We start from the raw sequence: 18,404 nt of genomic DNA, 5'->3' as shown, positions 1-18,404 counted from the left end.
TCAATCCCATACATTTTTTCCACATACATATATGAATTATATATAATATGGAAACAAAACTGAAAGAAAAAAGAAAATAAAGATAGGTCTAACCAATTTCTATACAAAATATTCTAAAAGGCCGAATATTTTTTCCCTATTAAATATTTTAAAGTAAATTTATTATAAAAAAAATGGAACAAATACTGATTTAAAAAAAATCGTTACTATTGGATCCACAAGCCCAATTCTTAACAAGAGACGCGATGCGTCATAGTTCCTACCTAACGCATAATGGTTGTAGAGGTGTAGATGAGTGATAATAAGGTTAAATAGTTCTAAATTAGCATTGTGAATGCATTAATTTTTGCCTGGAAATTCACTTGTGATCTGATAGAATAACTCATATTTTGTTATTAAGTTCTCGTGTTATATTATTATATATTTGGGTATTTAAGCCCAAGAATAAGAGGCCAAAGTACTCAATATGACACTAACTACCTAATATCATACTACGATCAATACATATGCTTTAGACAAATTTGCACCTTCTACATTGACAACTTAAAATATGTGCAATGAGGAAAGTTATCCATACCAATATCTGAATTATAGAACTTGAAGAAGTGATGAAGCATTTGGAGTATAACATTATATTTTTAAGCATGTTATGCATGCTACTAGAGAACCGGAAGTAGTTGGAAAAACTCCCTCAACAATTAATACATATAAATTTGATGTTGATGAATAAATATGATGTAATAAATAAGAAATAGAATATAACTATTTAATTTTAATACATAGTTTATAAAAACTTAATAATAATTTGCATATCTTTTAGAATTGAATTATTTCTTTTTTGTGGTTATTTCCTTTAGTATATTTTTTTATGTAAAATATAATTATTAATTTAATATTAAAATATATATTTAAGTTTTAAATATATTTAAACTAAATGATAAATTATTTAAATATAAAATATTAATAATAATAAATGATATAATTTACAAATTGTAACACTTATCAATTATACATATTACAAACACTATTATAAAATATAATTAAAAAATAATATTACTTAATTTATTTTTACAAAAGTAAAATAATAGTAATAATTTAACTACATTTATTAAAAAATCAAAGTTTAAAAAAAATTAGAAATTCAAATACAAAGATATAACATATTGAAATTATATTGTTAGTGAGAATTAATATTGATTAGACATGTTGTGTGAGGTGGAAGATAAAATGATTGGAAAATTTTTTTTATCAACAAATGTGGAAAATATAAAGTTGTAATTAATGCATTCATTAATGCAAGATGAAGTTAGAAAACATTTGTATTTTTGTGAAAGAAAATTAAATTTCTCCCCCATTAGAATGGATGAAAAATGTGATTTATAAAATTATAAAAAATTAGAAAATGATATAAACATTTGAAGTTTCATATAATGTTTTAAATTCTTTGATTTGATTGGCCAGTGTTAATGTCATATTAAGAGTGACATGAATGCATAAGTATTGCTAGAGGAACTAATAATAATAATATTTTTCCCCAATAGGTAGTTTTAAGCATGGCCATGTCAGAGTTGCCCGAAATACACTTACTTATTTGCTATAATAATTCGAAAAATATGTGGCACGGCCTGTGGTTGATTTTCCTCCATAGTCCCTCAATTTGGCCCTACTGCACATCTGAGCAATCATATCTTATATTGAGGTACTTAAAATTCTTTACACATCTGACCACACACACAGTCAGACCAGGAACGCGGCATAATAAATCTTATTTCAGAGCACACTTATGACATGTAACCTACATACATACAGAATGGGAGCCTTGACCATTTCCTACTATCCCAATTTGTACTCCACCCAAATATCCACTGATTCATCATCAAAATCGAAGAGGCACTCAGGATTGCCTTCAACTATTCATGATTTTCCATACAACGTGACCTCAAACAGAAAGAAATTAGTTCACAAATGGCCTTCAGTGGTCCTGGCGTCTGCAGCAGGAGACCAGGCCGTAATTCAGGAATGGCCAAACCCAATGACTCTAGATGATATGATACAGCAAGTATGTTGTAATCTTATTTTTAAGTTACTTATAAATGACTGCTACTCTTGTTCAAAGTTGCTGTCTCTTTTCCTTCCAATGTAGTTCAGTCAACAATTGTTAATGGATAAGCTTGCGTGGCAATTGACGAGGGCAATCATAATGGAGCTCTTGTTTAAATCTTGATGGAATGTGTTAAAGAGTTGAAATTGGATAAAATGTCATATCTGGTAAACTTCTATATTGAAATGTTGAATTTGAGTAGGGTAAATTTTTACATCTAACTGTTGTTTAGTAAACGTGGGTGAAAATCCCACATCCAAATACAATTGATTGAAATTAGACAAAATGCCCCATCCAGAATAGAGTATTTTGGGAGTCTGAATTAACTTGCTTTGTAGAAAGCTCGTAAGAGAAGCTTACACCTCAAAATTCAGATAGCATTGTTGATCAAGCAAATAAGGAATTCCGAGCATCCAAATTTTCAAAATATGTCTTAGACAAAATGAAAATATTTATACAACTAAGCTACTACTAGTTTATAATAATTCTATGAGATGTATGTTCATCTAAATGCATATTTCTTCTCTTGTATCAGGCTAGATCTGCTGTAGAAAATGGTCTTAGAGATGGAAAGTCACGGCAACTGCTACAGCTCTTGCTACCAGTAGATCAACGGCAACTCAACTTTCTTGACACTGAACCAAGGTTTTAGTCAAATTTCTCTTATTTCAATTTGGGAAAAAAATGAATTGAAATTTATACCGGCAGATATGAACTGAGAAATTTTCATGCCATTTCATCTGGAATGCTGAGCTAAGCCAGCTATTTCATTTCTACATCTGTTCCTTTTTTTCAATGCATTTTCATATCTTTCTGTTGAAAGTCTTTCTCTGAAAAGGCCAAGGTGCCTAAGATTGTTGCATTCATCTTTCTCCAATCCCAATTTCCAGTTTTACACATCATTTAATAATAAAGTAAGTCATGTAACTAAAAATAGATTCAAAAACTTAGTATTTTTGTTTTGACGAATATAGTCCCTTTTCTATCAATTAAAATTTTAAGTTACATATTCACAAAAAAGGGCCAGACGATACAAGATCACCCCGGGAGAGTTCACACAGGATCGAGGCCAGAAAGCTATAAACTATTTATCAAAAAAGATAGTAATAGAAGCCCTTAGGCTACAAGAGCTGTGTCAGCCAAGAGAGGAGGATCATGGCGATCATTAGGTACCCATTCATCAATAGGTGGGTCAGGCAGGGACCACCCATCTTCAGCAGCTTCCTTCTCCTTTTCTTTTTCCTCCTCAGTCGTAGGAGGTGAAATTGCCAAGGCCAGGTGAGGAATGACCATTTAGACGAAGTGGCCTCAAGTTACATAGAGCCACCACTAGGGGTGGACCAACCAGTAGTAGGAGCACCTGGGGGCCAACCAGAGTCGCGCTGTGGTGGAGAAGCCAAGCAGTGGCATCAGATTTCATTCCCACCGCCAGGAGAGTGGCGGGGAGCCTGGGATCGAAGAGTCTAGGATCGGTGGGCAGAGGAACTGTGATCACAACGACAACCACAGGGTGGAGTGCGGTCTGTAGAAATAGAATCTGGTGGCACTTTGGCCACTATACAGGGGGTGTTGCCCCAATGGTCGAACAACTCGTGCAAGTGGGCCACCTTATTGGCCTGTACTTGAATTTGCATCATTACATTATTGCATATACGAGCTTTAGTTACATAGAAATGTTTATATCAAGAAAGCTACGAGTGAAAAGAACAACATTCCTATCTTTCCAAAGAGTAAATGGAATCTCCATCTTGGAAGCATGCCAAATTTGAGTGTATTTGAAGGGGATTTTAAGTGAATCACCCAACAAAATCATATGCCAAGAAAAAGGCTCAGGTCGAAAGGGTTTGAAAAAATCATGAATCCAGAGCCAATAGTGTTGAGGTCTTCGACAGAACCAGAAGATATGAAGGAAGGTCTCAGGTTGCCCATAAAAAGGACACCAAAGATTAGGAACTCTCAAATGCTTGAGACGAGGACTGAGAGGCGAGCCTTGGAAAATAATACACTAAGCAAAGTGTGCAATTTTCGGCTCAGAGATGGCTGTCCAAATAGTGTTAAATCTTAGTCTCCAGTTTTGCTGGGAAGACTACAAGTGCCAACGTTTGTTGAGAATGTCAACCATAGGCAAGTATGGCACCAACTAGAGGTATCCCATCTCTGGCTAATAACTTGAAAGAGTACACGAATATCGTTTCCAATCTTTCCACCACAACTTGATAAGTTGAATACCCCACTTGTGAAGCATGTGCAAAGGCAAGGCAAAAACTAACAAGTCATAAGTCTACCGATCTGGGCGAGACAAACAAAACTAGATCTGCATGTCATCCCACGTTCTGAGGCTCATAGTAGCTCTGGAGAACATATCTTTTGGTGTCCTGATGCTACGTTTATAAAAATGCAACACACTGGCACCCTGAACCTTAGCAAGCAGGATCCCTTGAACAACAAAGAGGGGAGACCACTGAGTGTTATGCTGGTTCATAGAAAGTCCACCCCTGAATCCATCTCCAACCCCATGAAGTGATGACTTAATGGCTATCCACACTTTCCAAATGCTTTTAACAACAAAAGTGCCATGGATTTTAACTGGTTCAGGCATGATGAGAAGGGTCTAAAGCCAATCCCCAACCAAGCTGGTCTGTTGAGTGGGAAACTAGAAGAAATGCAGTGCTTGAGAAGAATCCTCTAGGCCTTATCTCCAATGAGGGCACAGATGATCCACTTGGCCCATAAAGCAATGCCCTGCATCTGAGTGGAAAGAAGGCCTAGGCCTCCAGACTCCTTGGGAAGACAACAATACTCCTAGGTGACTCTAGGAAAACCATGATGATCAGCTTTAGAAGCCTAAAGGAAATCCCTAAGGAGTTTCTCCAATTTCATGTAAGAGACCTTGAAGGAAGCCCAACATGAAGAATAGTAAACATGGGTAGCCACCAACACTTTGAAGCAAATCTTGAACTTGCCAGCTAAGGAGAGCGGTTTGGTAATCTAGTAGTCAAGCTTCTTTTCAATCTTGGCAAGAACAACATTCCAAAGCTCCACAAGTGAGACTTGAAACTCATAAGGAATGGCGAGAAAGCGAAAAACCTCTCTGTGTTGAATCCATCTCCATTCATTTTGGAAAGCCATGGAGGGACAGGAAGAAAAGATTGCCTATAACAAAGTCTTGTGCCATTGAATAGCTGAACCAGAGGCAAGACAAAAAGTGTCAAGGCATTGCAAAGCATTGGAGACATTATCCTCGTCCTCAATGAGAGAGAGAAAGGAATCATCAACGAAGTGCCCATTGACTAGCTGAGTAGGTGACTCAGCCAGGGAAATTCCTCTAACAAGGCCAAAAGAGATGGCATTGGTAAGCAAGTATCCAAACCCTTTAGCAGCAAGCACATAAAGAGGTGGAGCCAATGGGCAACCTTGGTGGATGGATCTGAAAAGGCTAAAAGCTTTAGATTGTCTGCTACTAATGGTGATACAAGCAGAAGCGTCCCCAAAGAGCATTTGGACTAATTGGATAAAAGTGGGACCAAACCCAAGAGCTTTAAGCATCGCAAGAATGAAGGGCCACTCAATGTGGTCATAAGCTTTGGCAAAACCAATTTTGAGAAAGATAGCTTGTTGTTTAGACTTACGAGTCCATTTCATACCTTCCCAAACTACAATAATATTGTCCAAAATATATATGGATTTGATGAATCCAGTCTGCTCATGTAAAGACCCGCACTGGCTCCCAATTTGAATATTGATGCACAACTTATTATTTTTGTAATTTCCAGAAGTTTTTCTAATTTTATAATGTCCCATTTTTTAGCAGGTTCCTGCAATTGGCTAGTTTAGTTCACCATCGCGACCCTCGTGAGCTGACAGTAGGATTTGAGGGTCTCAGTTTTGTGGTTATAAGCTTTCCAACAACCTATGGTGTGTTTTGGCTCCATTTGAGAGACTTACTATTTATAGTAAGTCAAATTGTTCCTTCCGATGAGCTTAGTTGAGTTAGAGGAGTTGGTTGATGATTTCGGTTTTTATTTCGAGCTTCCAATTTGGGCTCCAAGAATTTTGGAGGGAGCGTCTATTTATAGTAAGTCACCCCCGTCAGGTTCATTCATCGTCTTTCATCATCAAGATCACTTTGGTGTTGTTAGATTTTGATTCTGATGCTTCTTCAGTTGTTTTCACAAGATGGGTGAACTATTATTATTATTCATCTAAATATACAGAGGTTGCTATTTTTATTGGTGTTATTTGTTGGTCACCTCAGAGCTCATTGGAACCAGGACAAAAAGTTCGCAATTTTAAGTTATGGTGGAAAAGGTCATTTTTTGGAGCCAAAAGCAATTAATAAATTATATTAATGGCATTTTAATATATTCTAATGTTGTCATAGTGTTGCTTCAGTACAAGAGGTAGCTGCTTCCTCAGGTGGGACCAATACATGTATGGAGTCACCTAGCTATGATGTTGGTGATTTGTATGTTATAGCAGAGTCACTAGATGTGGATGCAAATAGTATGGACACATCTGATGATACATTTGATGATGCTATGAGTTGCACCAGGTACGATATCCCTTGCCAGGTATTAGCGGATAACTCCGAGGAGGTTTTGGATGGGTCCTAGGATTAGTGTTTACAGGATTTATCCTTTGAGGTTGAAGCTGAGACGTGGGGATATTGATATTGTGAGGGCTTCCATTTCTTCAGATGAGGAGTTGACTGAGGTACATAGTAGTTGTATCTTGGATGCAGAGTTGTGCAAGGTTGATAGCACACATGCAATGAGTGATCTTGTGGTGGGCAGTTCTGATTCAGTTTCCTATCATAGTGTCGTTAGTGAGACAGAGAGATTGCATAGGATTCAGGGGTTACAGAGGCATCATGTGGCTAGTTAGTTGAAGGTGAGTGATAGTGACATTTCTTTAGCTCTCGGGCATCATGATGCTGTCCATTAGATGCTAGCTACATTTGGTTGGGGTGCTCCTATGTTTGATGGGCGCGGTGATAGTACTCTTTCTCTAGCAGAGGTTCATACGCTTCGAGAGGCTGTTAGGATCTTGAAGCATAGTTACTCTTAGTTAGTTGCTGACAGGGATTACCTTCTGGAGTGGGGTAGCACATGTTATGAGACATTGTTAGGGAAGATGAGGAGGTAGCTGAGCTTACCCAGGAGCTTGAGGTGACTGTGGACTCTCTTCAGTATACTCAGTTGGCTCTTCAAGAGTCACAATCATAGTTAGATGAGGGTATCGTGGACTTAGAGTGGGTACAGTTGATACCAACCTCATACCCTGTTCAGTTACATATTATGGTTGGTGGTGAATTTGTTTCCACGTTTGGGGATGAGGCATGTGATGATGTGGCCGACACATCTGTCCATCATATGGGTGCAGTAGGTACAGAGGAGGTGAGAGCATCAGGGGAGACAAGCTCTCATGGTGATTTGCTTCCTTCTACCAGAAGTGAATCTATTTCTTCATTTCATACAGCTGGTACCATTAGTCAGATGGTAGTGCCACATTTTCAGAGCGATCAGTTGTGGGTCACAGGGGAGCAGGTTGATGCTTCCACATATAATTTTTACTACACAAAGTCTTTCATAGAGTATCTTTTGGAGAGTTCGGATGTGCTAGAGGATTTGTACAGAGTGTTTGAGGGTACTCTCGTCTAGGGCTCTTGCGCCATTCAAAGGTTGGTGGGAAAGATTGTAGAGACTCTATCTACTACGCTTCCCCATAGGGATTTCGAGGTTGGGTTTGTTAAGAGGATTACCTAGGATCCTGTCCAAACAGTAGTTCAGAGTCAAAGATTGGAGCCATCTTCTGATTCCCAGACTGATACTGATGAGCCCTTGATAGAAGTTGGGAGTTTTTATCGACATTACACTGTGAGGAGTGCTCGTCACTTTTTATTTTGACCCATAGGTAGAGAATTTGGTTTCATGCAGTGTGGGTTGGCTCTAGTTTCATACCATCCATTATGGGATGGGTTGTTAGCACCATCTTTTGCAGATGAGATTGATAGTTGCAAATTAGACCCCTTGCAGTATTTACACACCCAGGACAGTTTGGCAGAGGTTGGAGTTGGTGGTAGTGTTTCAGGTACCTATGGTTGTTACCATCACCACAGTGCAGTTGGGTGTGAGTATCAGTATGATGGGAACTCAGGTGTGGATAGGGTTGGTATTTCAGTTGGGTTGAGTTTCGATGAGTTGTTGCCTACATCAACGCCTTGGGTCAATTTTTAGATGATTTTGATGTTGATGTCCGTTATTTGAGTGTTGGTGCTACAGGAGTTGCTTGTACACAACAGGGATAGTATGCAGTTCCACCGTTGGGATCTAGGTGGATTGTGATGTCCTTTTTGCTCTAGGATTGCTTGGGGACAAGCAATCTTAGGGAGGGAGGACTGTAATGTCCCCTTTTTAGCAAGTTCTTGCAGTTGACTAGGTCAGTTTACTATTGCGACCCTCGTGAGCTGGCAGTAAGATTTGAGGGTCTTAGTTATGTGGTTATAGGCTTTCCAACAACCTATGGTGTGTTTTGGCTCCATTTGAGGGACTTACTATTTATAGTAAGTCAAACTATTCATTCCGATGAGCTTAGTTGAGTTAGAGGAGTTGGTTGATGCTTTTAGTTTTTATTTCGAGCTTCCATTTTGGGTTCCAAGAATCTTGGAGGAGCGTCTATTTGTAGTAGGTCACCTCGTCAGGTTCATTCATTGTCTTTCATCATCAAGATCACTTTGGTGTTGTCAGATTTCGATTTTGATGCTTCTTCAGTTGTTTTCGCAAGATGGGTGAATTATTATTATTATTCATCTGAATATGTTGAGGTTGCTATTTTTGTTAGTCACCTCAGTATCATAGCTCGTTGGAACCAGGATGAAAAGTTTTAAATCGTGGGAACAAGAAACAATGGCCTTGCGTGTCAAAATTTTAAGTTATGGTGGAAAAAGGTCATTTTTTGGAGCCAAAAGCAATTAATAAACTATATTAATGGCACTTTAATATATTCTAATGTTGTGTAGAGTAAGCTTCTTAATTGGAGTTCTTTTGGGAAACCGGTGCCATTTGGAGATTATAAATATGAGGACATTTGATGAGAAAAACATCTAATTATTTGATTATCTTATTTTTCTCTTGTTGTCTTTGTGACATTTCTGAGTTTGAAGTTTGTGCCCTTGCTGAAGTATAAGGGTTTGGTATCTACAGCTGAAGTATTGTAGATTTAATTCTGAGAATCCATAGCCGAGGTATTGTGGACTTTTGAGTATTATTATCGTCTCCTCTTTCTGTATTAACTGTGGCTGAGGAGCATTTATACAATTGAATATTACAATTTCTCTGTTGCTGGATGAGGGTTTAGTCTGCAGATTGGAGTTTGTTTTGGGCAGCATTTGTAAGGGTAGATTGTGAATGCTAGATTGAAATCAGACTAGGCAGCTTTCAGTTTGACTTTGCAGTTACATTCTACGGCAAAGACCAGGTTCTTAATTTGTAAAATTCAGTTAATATTACATAGTTTGAAAGTAAACAAGCTGGCTTCAAATTCTGATTCATAATCAGCCAACAATTAAATTTCCTTTTCATTATATTGCTATATGGTTTGTTGATGAATGAATTTAGAGGCTGGTGTGAATCATTTCAGAATTGTTTATTGACGTGTGGTATTTATTTATGCACAACTTATAAGGCCAAGTTAAATAAATTTGTGATCAGTTTCCTATACATCCTGATATTGTGTTTGAAAATTTAAGACATCATATGTTCAGTGGTAATGGGTTGCTTGCCAAGTGTTTGACAAAATGTCAAACCATTCAAATGTGAAAGAAATTGATGCTTGATTTAGCTATAACCAAACAGGGTTATTACAAATTTTTGCTTTATTTTCCGAATCATATATCTATTTCTTGTCTTTTATTTGAATTATATAAACTATCAAGAAATAAATTGCAAAAGTATAAACTATTTGAATATCACTTGCCAATTTATTAAATTGAGGAAATGAACAGCCATGCATAAAATCTCAATACAATTATGAATAGCAAATGGAACGTGAATTGAATGTTGTGAAATTGTCATCCCTAGTAATATCCATATGCAGTTGACACCTCAATTGCAAATCACAGGTATCTGAATCAAATTGTTGGAGAGCAATCTTGAATGCAAGGCATCAATATGGGGTTCGAAGAGCTCCTAGAATTCCCAACACCACCTGCAACCAAATTCGCAAACGCACAATTCCTTCCTAGAGCTATGCTTTGGACCTCAACAACAATCCAAACAAACTGTCGTCTCCAGTATATAGCTCAACATTGACCCATGACTATGTTCAGGTCATTCACGTGGCCAATATCAAACCGCAGGCCCAATTTTATGTAATGTTGGTTCCTCCATAGCCATCCAGGTCAAACGCAGACTTGAGAATGTTGTGTGAGCTCCATGATGATGCTGTCCATTCTCTTCATGAAGTCTTCCCTTACTTTCAACCACATCTGGCAGTACTAGAAAATTCACAGACTTCCAGTATCAATACTTGAAACAAAAAACAATGTAAACTCTTAGCTAGAAAACATAAACTTTCAATTAGAATCACCAAGCCATAGTAGACACAGTAGGAGAATTTGACAATCGCTTACCTCAGCACAATTGTCAATGAAGATCCCAAAAATTCTTCAAACCCTCAACCAAATGATATGAACAAGAAAATCTAATATTCAAGATTATTCTCCTTAGTTACAACAAATACAGTAGGAGAATGTTGACCAGTTGTATACTTCAGCACAATTGCCAAAAACTTTTTAGACTTAACCCTTATACATCAGCAAGGGCCTACAATTCAGAACTCAGGGAAAAGCCACAAAAGCACAAAAATCAAATATATATTCAAGCGTGCTTTTCCCAATGAAATGAGCTCTCATTTATAATCTTTTGTTGGCCAAAGTTTCTTAAAAAACTCCACTTCAAAAATTGTGGAAGTTTCCCAAAAGAACTCAACACTAGAAACTTTCCAACATACTTTTTAGAAATATCTGTTAATGTCATTATTATAATAATATAAATATCATTATAATAATGCAACTTAATAATTATTGAATAAATAAGAGCTCATGCAATTATTAACCTGATTTACTGATTTACTGCAAGTGACAACTAACTGCCAAGCCACCTATTGCACTGCCAAAAATAGCAACCGCCAATAATAAACTTACTAAAAATAGTAAGTTCACAACTGAGACCCCCAAAACACCTTGTTAGCTCACGAGGGTCGCTATGATGAGTTAACTCTATCAACTGCATGGACTTGCCAAAAACGGGGACATTACAGCTCAGGGCACATAATCAGAGGCAAAATATGACGAATTTTGAATGCCAAAGCCTTAGCAATAATCTTCTAAGAAACATTCAACAGAGTGGTAGGACTCCAATCGCAAATGTCCTCAAGATTTCTAGCTTAGGTATGAATTTAATGTTTCCTTTATTAATGAAAAAGTTCAAGATAGACCATATGCAAGTTAGGGTTGATGGGCACCCAAAAAGTTTGTAAAATTCACAAGGAAAACTGTCACACCCAAGAGCCTTGTCATCCGCCATGGAAAAGACAACTTCTTTGAGGTCACTGATGGTGAGCATTTCCTCATAGAAGGCATGCTACTCAACCGCAAGCCGGTTTGGAGTAACAACAGTGCAATCTTGCAAAGCTTGGTCCTTGGTAGCTAAATTTCCTTGTGTTGTGAACACCTTCTCATAATGACGCACAAAAGCTTGAAGAATGTCAGGAAGTTTAGAGAGAATCTGTTGACCCTCCTTGATCCTTTAATTCCCATAGAGGTATGGCAAGCTTTGAAAGCCTGAAAAAAACTCTTTGGAAGCTCGGTCTCCCACCTAAAGCCAGTGAATGCAAGCCTTGAATTGAGCTCCCCTGGCAGCATAGTTGTCTGCAACTTGCTTCTGATGGAAGAGATTAGGAAGCCGAAGTTGCAGGTTCATATTAAACGGATTCATGGCCAAGGCCTTGGAAGCAACACAAAGATCTTTGGCAGTTGCATCATATGAACGCTAGTGGTACATGGAAAGTTGTCTCCCATAAATGTGAAGAAATCTCACTGTATGGGTGATGGCATCATTCCACCACTGAATCCAACTGTAGTGTTTGTGGGGCCGAGGCTCCAAGTTCTAGACACATAACATGAGCCATAGTGGGTTCATGACCAAGAAATGAAAGAACCGCATTTTAGAAAGACGCCTTTTAGCTGTCTGCCAAATAATAGTGAATTAGATGGGATAGTGGTGTGACAAAGTCACATCAAATAAACAAATGACAAGCAAGTCCCTATCTTTAGAGAATGAAAATAAAATTGAGCAGTAAACATGGCACGATCAAGTTGCTTAAAAATCCTATCAAATCGGGCTCTAAAATTGGATCAAGGGTGCCAAACCCCACTAGGCTGGCAGTAGTTGGCATTGAGATCATATAGGCCCAATTTATTGTGCATATAGTACCGAGCCTCTTTTTCCCCAACTGTTGATCTAAAGGGCGAAAACCCATCTTTGTCAGAAGCCAACTCAACCATATTGAACTCCACACACATAACCTAGGTGGCTAGTTGTAGTTGATCTTCCATCCAACGTCACAAATGAGATCTCTCTACAACATCATTGGGAGCATAAACATTAACTATGCCAAAAAAATGATTGTTGAATGACAACAAAATCCAAAAAATTGTCTGCATGGGGTTAGAACCATGCGAAATAACAAAAGAAATTAAAGGAGGGGAAAGAAAAGTAACAACACCACCTTGACTAGCTTCATGCTTGAAGAGGACACAGTGCTATTTGACCAAATAACACAACAAGCTGAATTGAGCATAATTCCATAAATTTTAACTTCTTGGAGACAGAGAGTCTAGTGTACCAAGCTTGCATCTGGTATCATGGACAAAATATTTTCTAGGGAGGTCTATGAGACCTCGAACATTCCAAGAAAGAGAATTCGTGATTAAAATTCTTGCATGTCATCCTCGTCCCCAAGAGAGGAGAAGCTATTGTGCAAGAAAGCTGAACTAGTTTTGAAGCTAGCAGAAGAATCTCCTCCAAAGATGATTATTTGCTTCTCCAAAGTACCTTCTGGGTCTTCAACATGACAATTTGGGCGGTAGGATTGTTGCAATGATTGAGATACTATCATGGAAGCTGCATTCGGAGTGCGCACCCAGCTAGGCTGGGGAATACTTGTAAATGCCTCCATCCTTTTTGAAGCATGGTTTAAAATGGGTGGTAGCGGAAGGGGAACCACCAGAGTAATTGGAGTCAAAACTGAAACTGCCGAGGCAAGTTCCAAAGATGGCTGAGACGAAGTTGAAGTTGTAGTAGCTTGCTTAGGAGCCAAGGAGGTTTTACCCTTGCGCACCATAGTAGTCCATTCATCCTTTTTTGCCGCCTCAATAGGCTTGGAAGGAGTCTCCTTAGGAGGAGACTTGTTACGAGGCACAACTAGAGGGCAGTCCTTGACCTTGACCCAATTGATTGACACCTATAATAGGTGTTAGGAAGGTTCAAATAAAGCACCTTCTGGGGGAAGGTGTGGGCTCCAATCTGGATATCAACCATTTCTTTAAGATTGCATGACAAGTCGACCTCAACGCAAACCCTCTTTTGAGGACGAGCATTAAAAATCCTATTATGCTCCATGCACACCACCTCACCAAAGGTTTGTGCAATGGCCTAAATGAATGATCAAGAAGGCAGGGAAAGATCCAAAAACTCAAGCCACATAGGGAATCTTAGCTTTTTGTCGTCTGAAATTGTAAAGTCTCAAGACTAATATTGAAAAACTGATAGTGAGCATCTAATTGTCCAAGGCCCGTGAGTAAACACTGGATCGACCTGGGTAGGGTTTCCAGAACGAAACAAAAAAAATCCCTTGGTGAGGCTTTGAATGCCATCAATCCGAACTACATGAGGAGTCCAGGCTTTGACAACCCATTCTTTCAACACGCTTTCAAGTGGAGTTCTACCCAGAAAATATCCTATCAAAGTATGTTTCTCCAGCCAATCACAGGTACTATCAAACTCCTGAATATTAAGCACAATATCAAGGGAGGGCTTACCTCATGAAACACTTTTGGAACAAACTTGCAATGGCATTTGTTCGAAGGAGGCATTCTGAGCATCCGGTGCAGAAACTCTAGCACCAACATCAATTACTAGGCCAAAGTTGGTCGGAGCGATGATAAAACCCCTAATAATCCCACAATAAATGCGGTGTGACAAATGCAAAACAAAGATGGACTTAGAAGGAGATTCGTACAACATGGAAAACCCTAGCAAAACACAATCGCCTCATCAAATTTCTTCCTTTTAACTAAAGACTTAGTATTTCCACAATCCATGATAGTGATTTCATATGCATTTGGATTTAACTTTGTAATAATTTTTGGATTGATGTTTTGGATCACATCCGTGACCCAACATTAGGAAAAGTAAATTTTATTTGATGATGAATCATGAAGTGTAATACAAAACTTTTATATAAAACTATTACATAGCCAAATCAAAAAGCATATGAAATCACTAAGAATCAATTATTTAATCATTTTTTATGATTCCCCTCCTTTCTTTTGCTATGTTAAGCATGTTCCTCATGTTCATGTATTTTACCTAGTTGTTAGTAGTTCAATTTGTTAGGAATTGAGGATATTTTTGGCACTTGTATGAGTTGCAAAATGTTATATTGATGGCAGGTTTTATCATTGATGACAACATATGTTCTTATGTTCATGACAAAGTCAAAATTTGTATATTGCGGGTTATTTATCAGATCAGTGAGGTCAATGGTTAACAAATTTACATACGCGAGCTTACATATGTACGGTAGAATTAGTGTAGACATCATGCCTATGTTCACTATACTTTATGGGATATTTTGGTCATGTTATAGATTGTTTAGTGATGATTGGTAGCAGACCAGCGTATAGGAATCTATGATAGAGAGAGTTGTAGGCATTTTTGCTATATCTTATTGGTAGACAAGAATTAATCCTAGCAAGCATGGAAGATCATAGAAGACTTTTTTGTGTGCATATGTTCAGAATTGTGAGGCATTTGGATTGTTCTAGAAAGGTCGCTAGCATGTGACATTCAGTATATTTTACCTGCGGCCAATTGTGTTATTCTGGCGTGTGATTTGTCATTGGCAAATGTAATATTATAATTGTAGCGTGTGGGAAACTTAATGTAATGGTTGTATTGATGCTTATGAAGGCATGTATGCCTTATGTAACTAATGGTACATTGGGGAAGCTGTAACAGAAAAGTTGTTTTCCTTTTTTGGGGTGTATGGATGAGGTACGAGTTGTATTTCTTGATACATATGGTGCGAGCCTTAATGCTGGATTATCAGAGTAGAGTAGCGATGATGTTGGTTGATTAAAGTGGACTTTAACAGAATTATTTTGGCAAGTTGCTATTCAGTCAGTTCATGCTTATTGGATATGTCATCTTGAAAGTAATATCTTTCACTTTTTTTGGAGCACTTAGATAGTGGGTCTACTTGTTCTTTTCAGCCTTTAATAGGGTTAAAACCTTCTAACAAGGTTTCAAGGTCTCCTATCAGGGATCTGCCATTTAACAGGGGCTGTTGTACTAAATGAACTGTATTTGACTCCTAATAAGGTCACATCCTTTCACAAGGAATTTATATATTAGTACATTATCTTGTGGGTACCAGCTCCACTGGGGCTTTCTCTCTGATTAGGGGTTTTCCTAGTCAAAAAATCATTGTGTTATGGTGTATGATTTCTTACTATTGTGCATCATTGTTTTAATTGGAGGTGATCAAATTTATAATATAGGATTTAATTATATTTGTTCACAAGTGACTCAACCCCCTCCCCCTCCCTGTTGTGTGTGGACTTTACTTCTTAACAGTTGCCATCAGAACGTCAAGTCCTCTTTGAAAAGGAAGCTTAGCAGCTTTAGGAGATTTACTATGGCCGACATGAAGGAGAGTCCTACATTTGATGGCGATAACTATGATAGTTGGACGAATAAAATGTGAACACATTTGATCTGTATGGGAATTGTTTACCGATTGATCACAAGTGATAAAATTGATGTCCAAGTAGAGAGTGATATGTCTTCACGCACTAATGAGGAGAACAAGGTATTCTAGTACAACATGATTGTAAATGAAGCATTGATAAGTGCACTATTTGAATAAGAATTCATTGAGGTAAAGGAACTTGACCTAGCACATGATATTTGGGATAAATTAGAAAAGTTATATGAAGGTGATGAATACACAAAGAAAGAAAAGTTGCAGCATTGGAAAACTAGATTAGAGAATGCTAGAATGCAAGAAGATGAAACCATTAGAGCATATGTGCAAAGGATTACTGAAATCGGACAAGGGGAACTATAATAGAAGATGAGGTTGTTTAGAAAATTATCAGATCCTTATCACCAACCTATGAGGACAAGGTAAATGCAATTGAAAAGGTCATTCCTCATGAAATTTTGAATAAAGAAATGTTAATGGTAAGTTACAAGCTTTTGAAAGTGCAAGATTCAAAGATTCTTTATCTAGAGTTGAGACTGCATTTAAAGCTATTGTACACAAGGATAAAAGAGTACTAACCAAGAGTGCGAGCACCAATAGAGAAAATCTTAAAGAATATGCAAATGAATGGGCAAAGATTGAAGAAGAAGAAAGAAAGATGGATGAACATGAAGCCTTGATTGCAAAGAAAGAGCAAAAAGGTAGAGGAGTATTTAAAGGTAACTTACCTATACATTGTTATAACTGCAATAAAATTGGTCAATTTGTATCAAGATATCCTACAAGAGAATCTATGGTTAAACTGAGACCCTACAAGTCAAAAAAAATTTCGTAAAGAATGTTTGTATTTTAGTAATGATAAGATTGAGATTATAGATATTAACTTTTAGGACAGTGATAACGAGGATGAAATAGGATTTGTTGCTATTAAAGATGAAAGTCCTATTAGAGAAGAAAGAATGTTTGTATTTTAGTAATGATGAGATTGAGATTATAGATATTAACTTTGAGGACAGTGATAATGAGGATGAAATAGGATTTGTTGCTATTAAAGATGAAAGTCCTATTAGAGATGAAAGAGCACTTGTTTCACATGTTGAGAAAAAGAGAACTAATTGGATTATAGGAAGTGGATGTTCACATCACATGACAGATGACAAAGATAGGTTTGTAGAATTGAAAAGTATGATGGAGGTGTTGTTAGAGTTGGTAACAATGCACCCTACTTGATAAAAGGAAAAGGTTCTATAGCACTTAATGGTAAGACTAATGCTGATGATGTTTTATTTGTTGATGGACTAAAACATAATTTGCTAAGTGCTGGTCAGCTTGTAGACAAGGGTTATCATGTACAATTTACTGATAAGAAATGTTCAATTAAGGAAAAGAAGGAAATGGGATTGCAACTGGTACTAGGACCAAAGGTAATGTATGTCACTTGAGCTTCTCAGAGATAAGTTGTTTTATCGCAAAAGTTGATGATAGTTGGTTATGGCATAAGAGATTTTGTCATATAAATTTTGATACCGTAGTGAAGGTCAATAATTGGAATGCAGTAAGATATCTAACTAAGATTGTGAAACCTTCTAACATGATGTTATATCCCAAATTTTGACCTAATTTAAATTTATTTATAGTTGTTGAATTGAATGGATTTTCTTTCATAATCATGTGAAAAGAGTAGTTAAATATATCCGTTGTATTCATTATGTTAACTGTTTAATGATGATGGTCATTATCCATTGTTTGTCATGTGATGATTAGCAGTTTCTTGATTTTAGAATTATGGTTAATAATTAAATTCCTTGTTATTATGGATTTATCATGGAACTTGTTATTATTGTGGAAAATGTTGTACGGGTGATTGCAGGAGAAGATGAAGGGGAGAAGCATTGCTAAACGGGATCAATGGAGTGGGATACTAGTTTAGTCCAATTATTGGGTTGATAGGTATGACCTTTAACTGCCTTGGTAAGGACCTAGCGACTTGAACATTAGGATACAATCGATGGACACACATGAGCTATTAAATAAACATTTAAAATATTAGTTATTTTTAATTAATTAAAAATAATGCGTACCTCAAATGGCTTTTGATTGACTTTTTCACCTCATCACTATAATGTATATTTATGTATGTGCACATAGATATAGAAATAAAGGTGATACCATAATATTATTTTTATACAAGAATTTATCTAATATGTACATTTAGATATATTAAGTTCAGGATCTTCTGCAAATGTTTACACTT

General features: G+C 37.1%; 1 protein-coding gene across 1 annotated transcript in view; it reads left to right on the top strand.

Moving 5' to 3' along the window:
- The first annotated feature begins 1,788 nt into the window (after nt 1-1,788).
- Nucleotides 1,789-18,404, top strand: part of LOC149559015 (uncharacterized) — a 71,919-nt gene continuing 55,303 nt past the window's right edge. The window contains exons 1-2 of the mRNA XM_089832964.1: nt 1,789-2,059; nt 2,637-2,746. Of these exons, the coding sequence (XP_089689090.1) occupies nt 1,811-2,059; nt 2,637-2,746 (359 nt within the window). The 5' untranslated portion in view covers nt 1,789-1,810. The remainder of the gene's footprint in view (nt 2,060-2,636; nt 2,747-18,404) is intronic.

This window comes from Cupressus sempervirens, chromosome 5 (assembly GCF_028749045.1).
Source record: "Cupressus sempervirens isolate cs-2001-9-10 chromosome 5, ASM2874904v1, whole genome shotgun sequence".
Lineage (NCBI taxonomy): Eukaryota > Viridiplantae > Streptophyta > Pinopsida > Cupressales > Cupressaceae > Cupressus > Cupressus sempervirens.
This window is presented reverse-complemented; position numbering and strand designations above follow the sequence as displayed.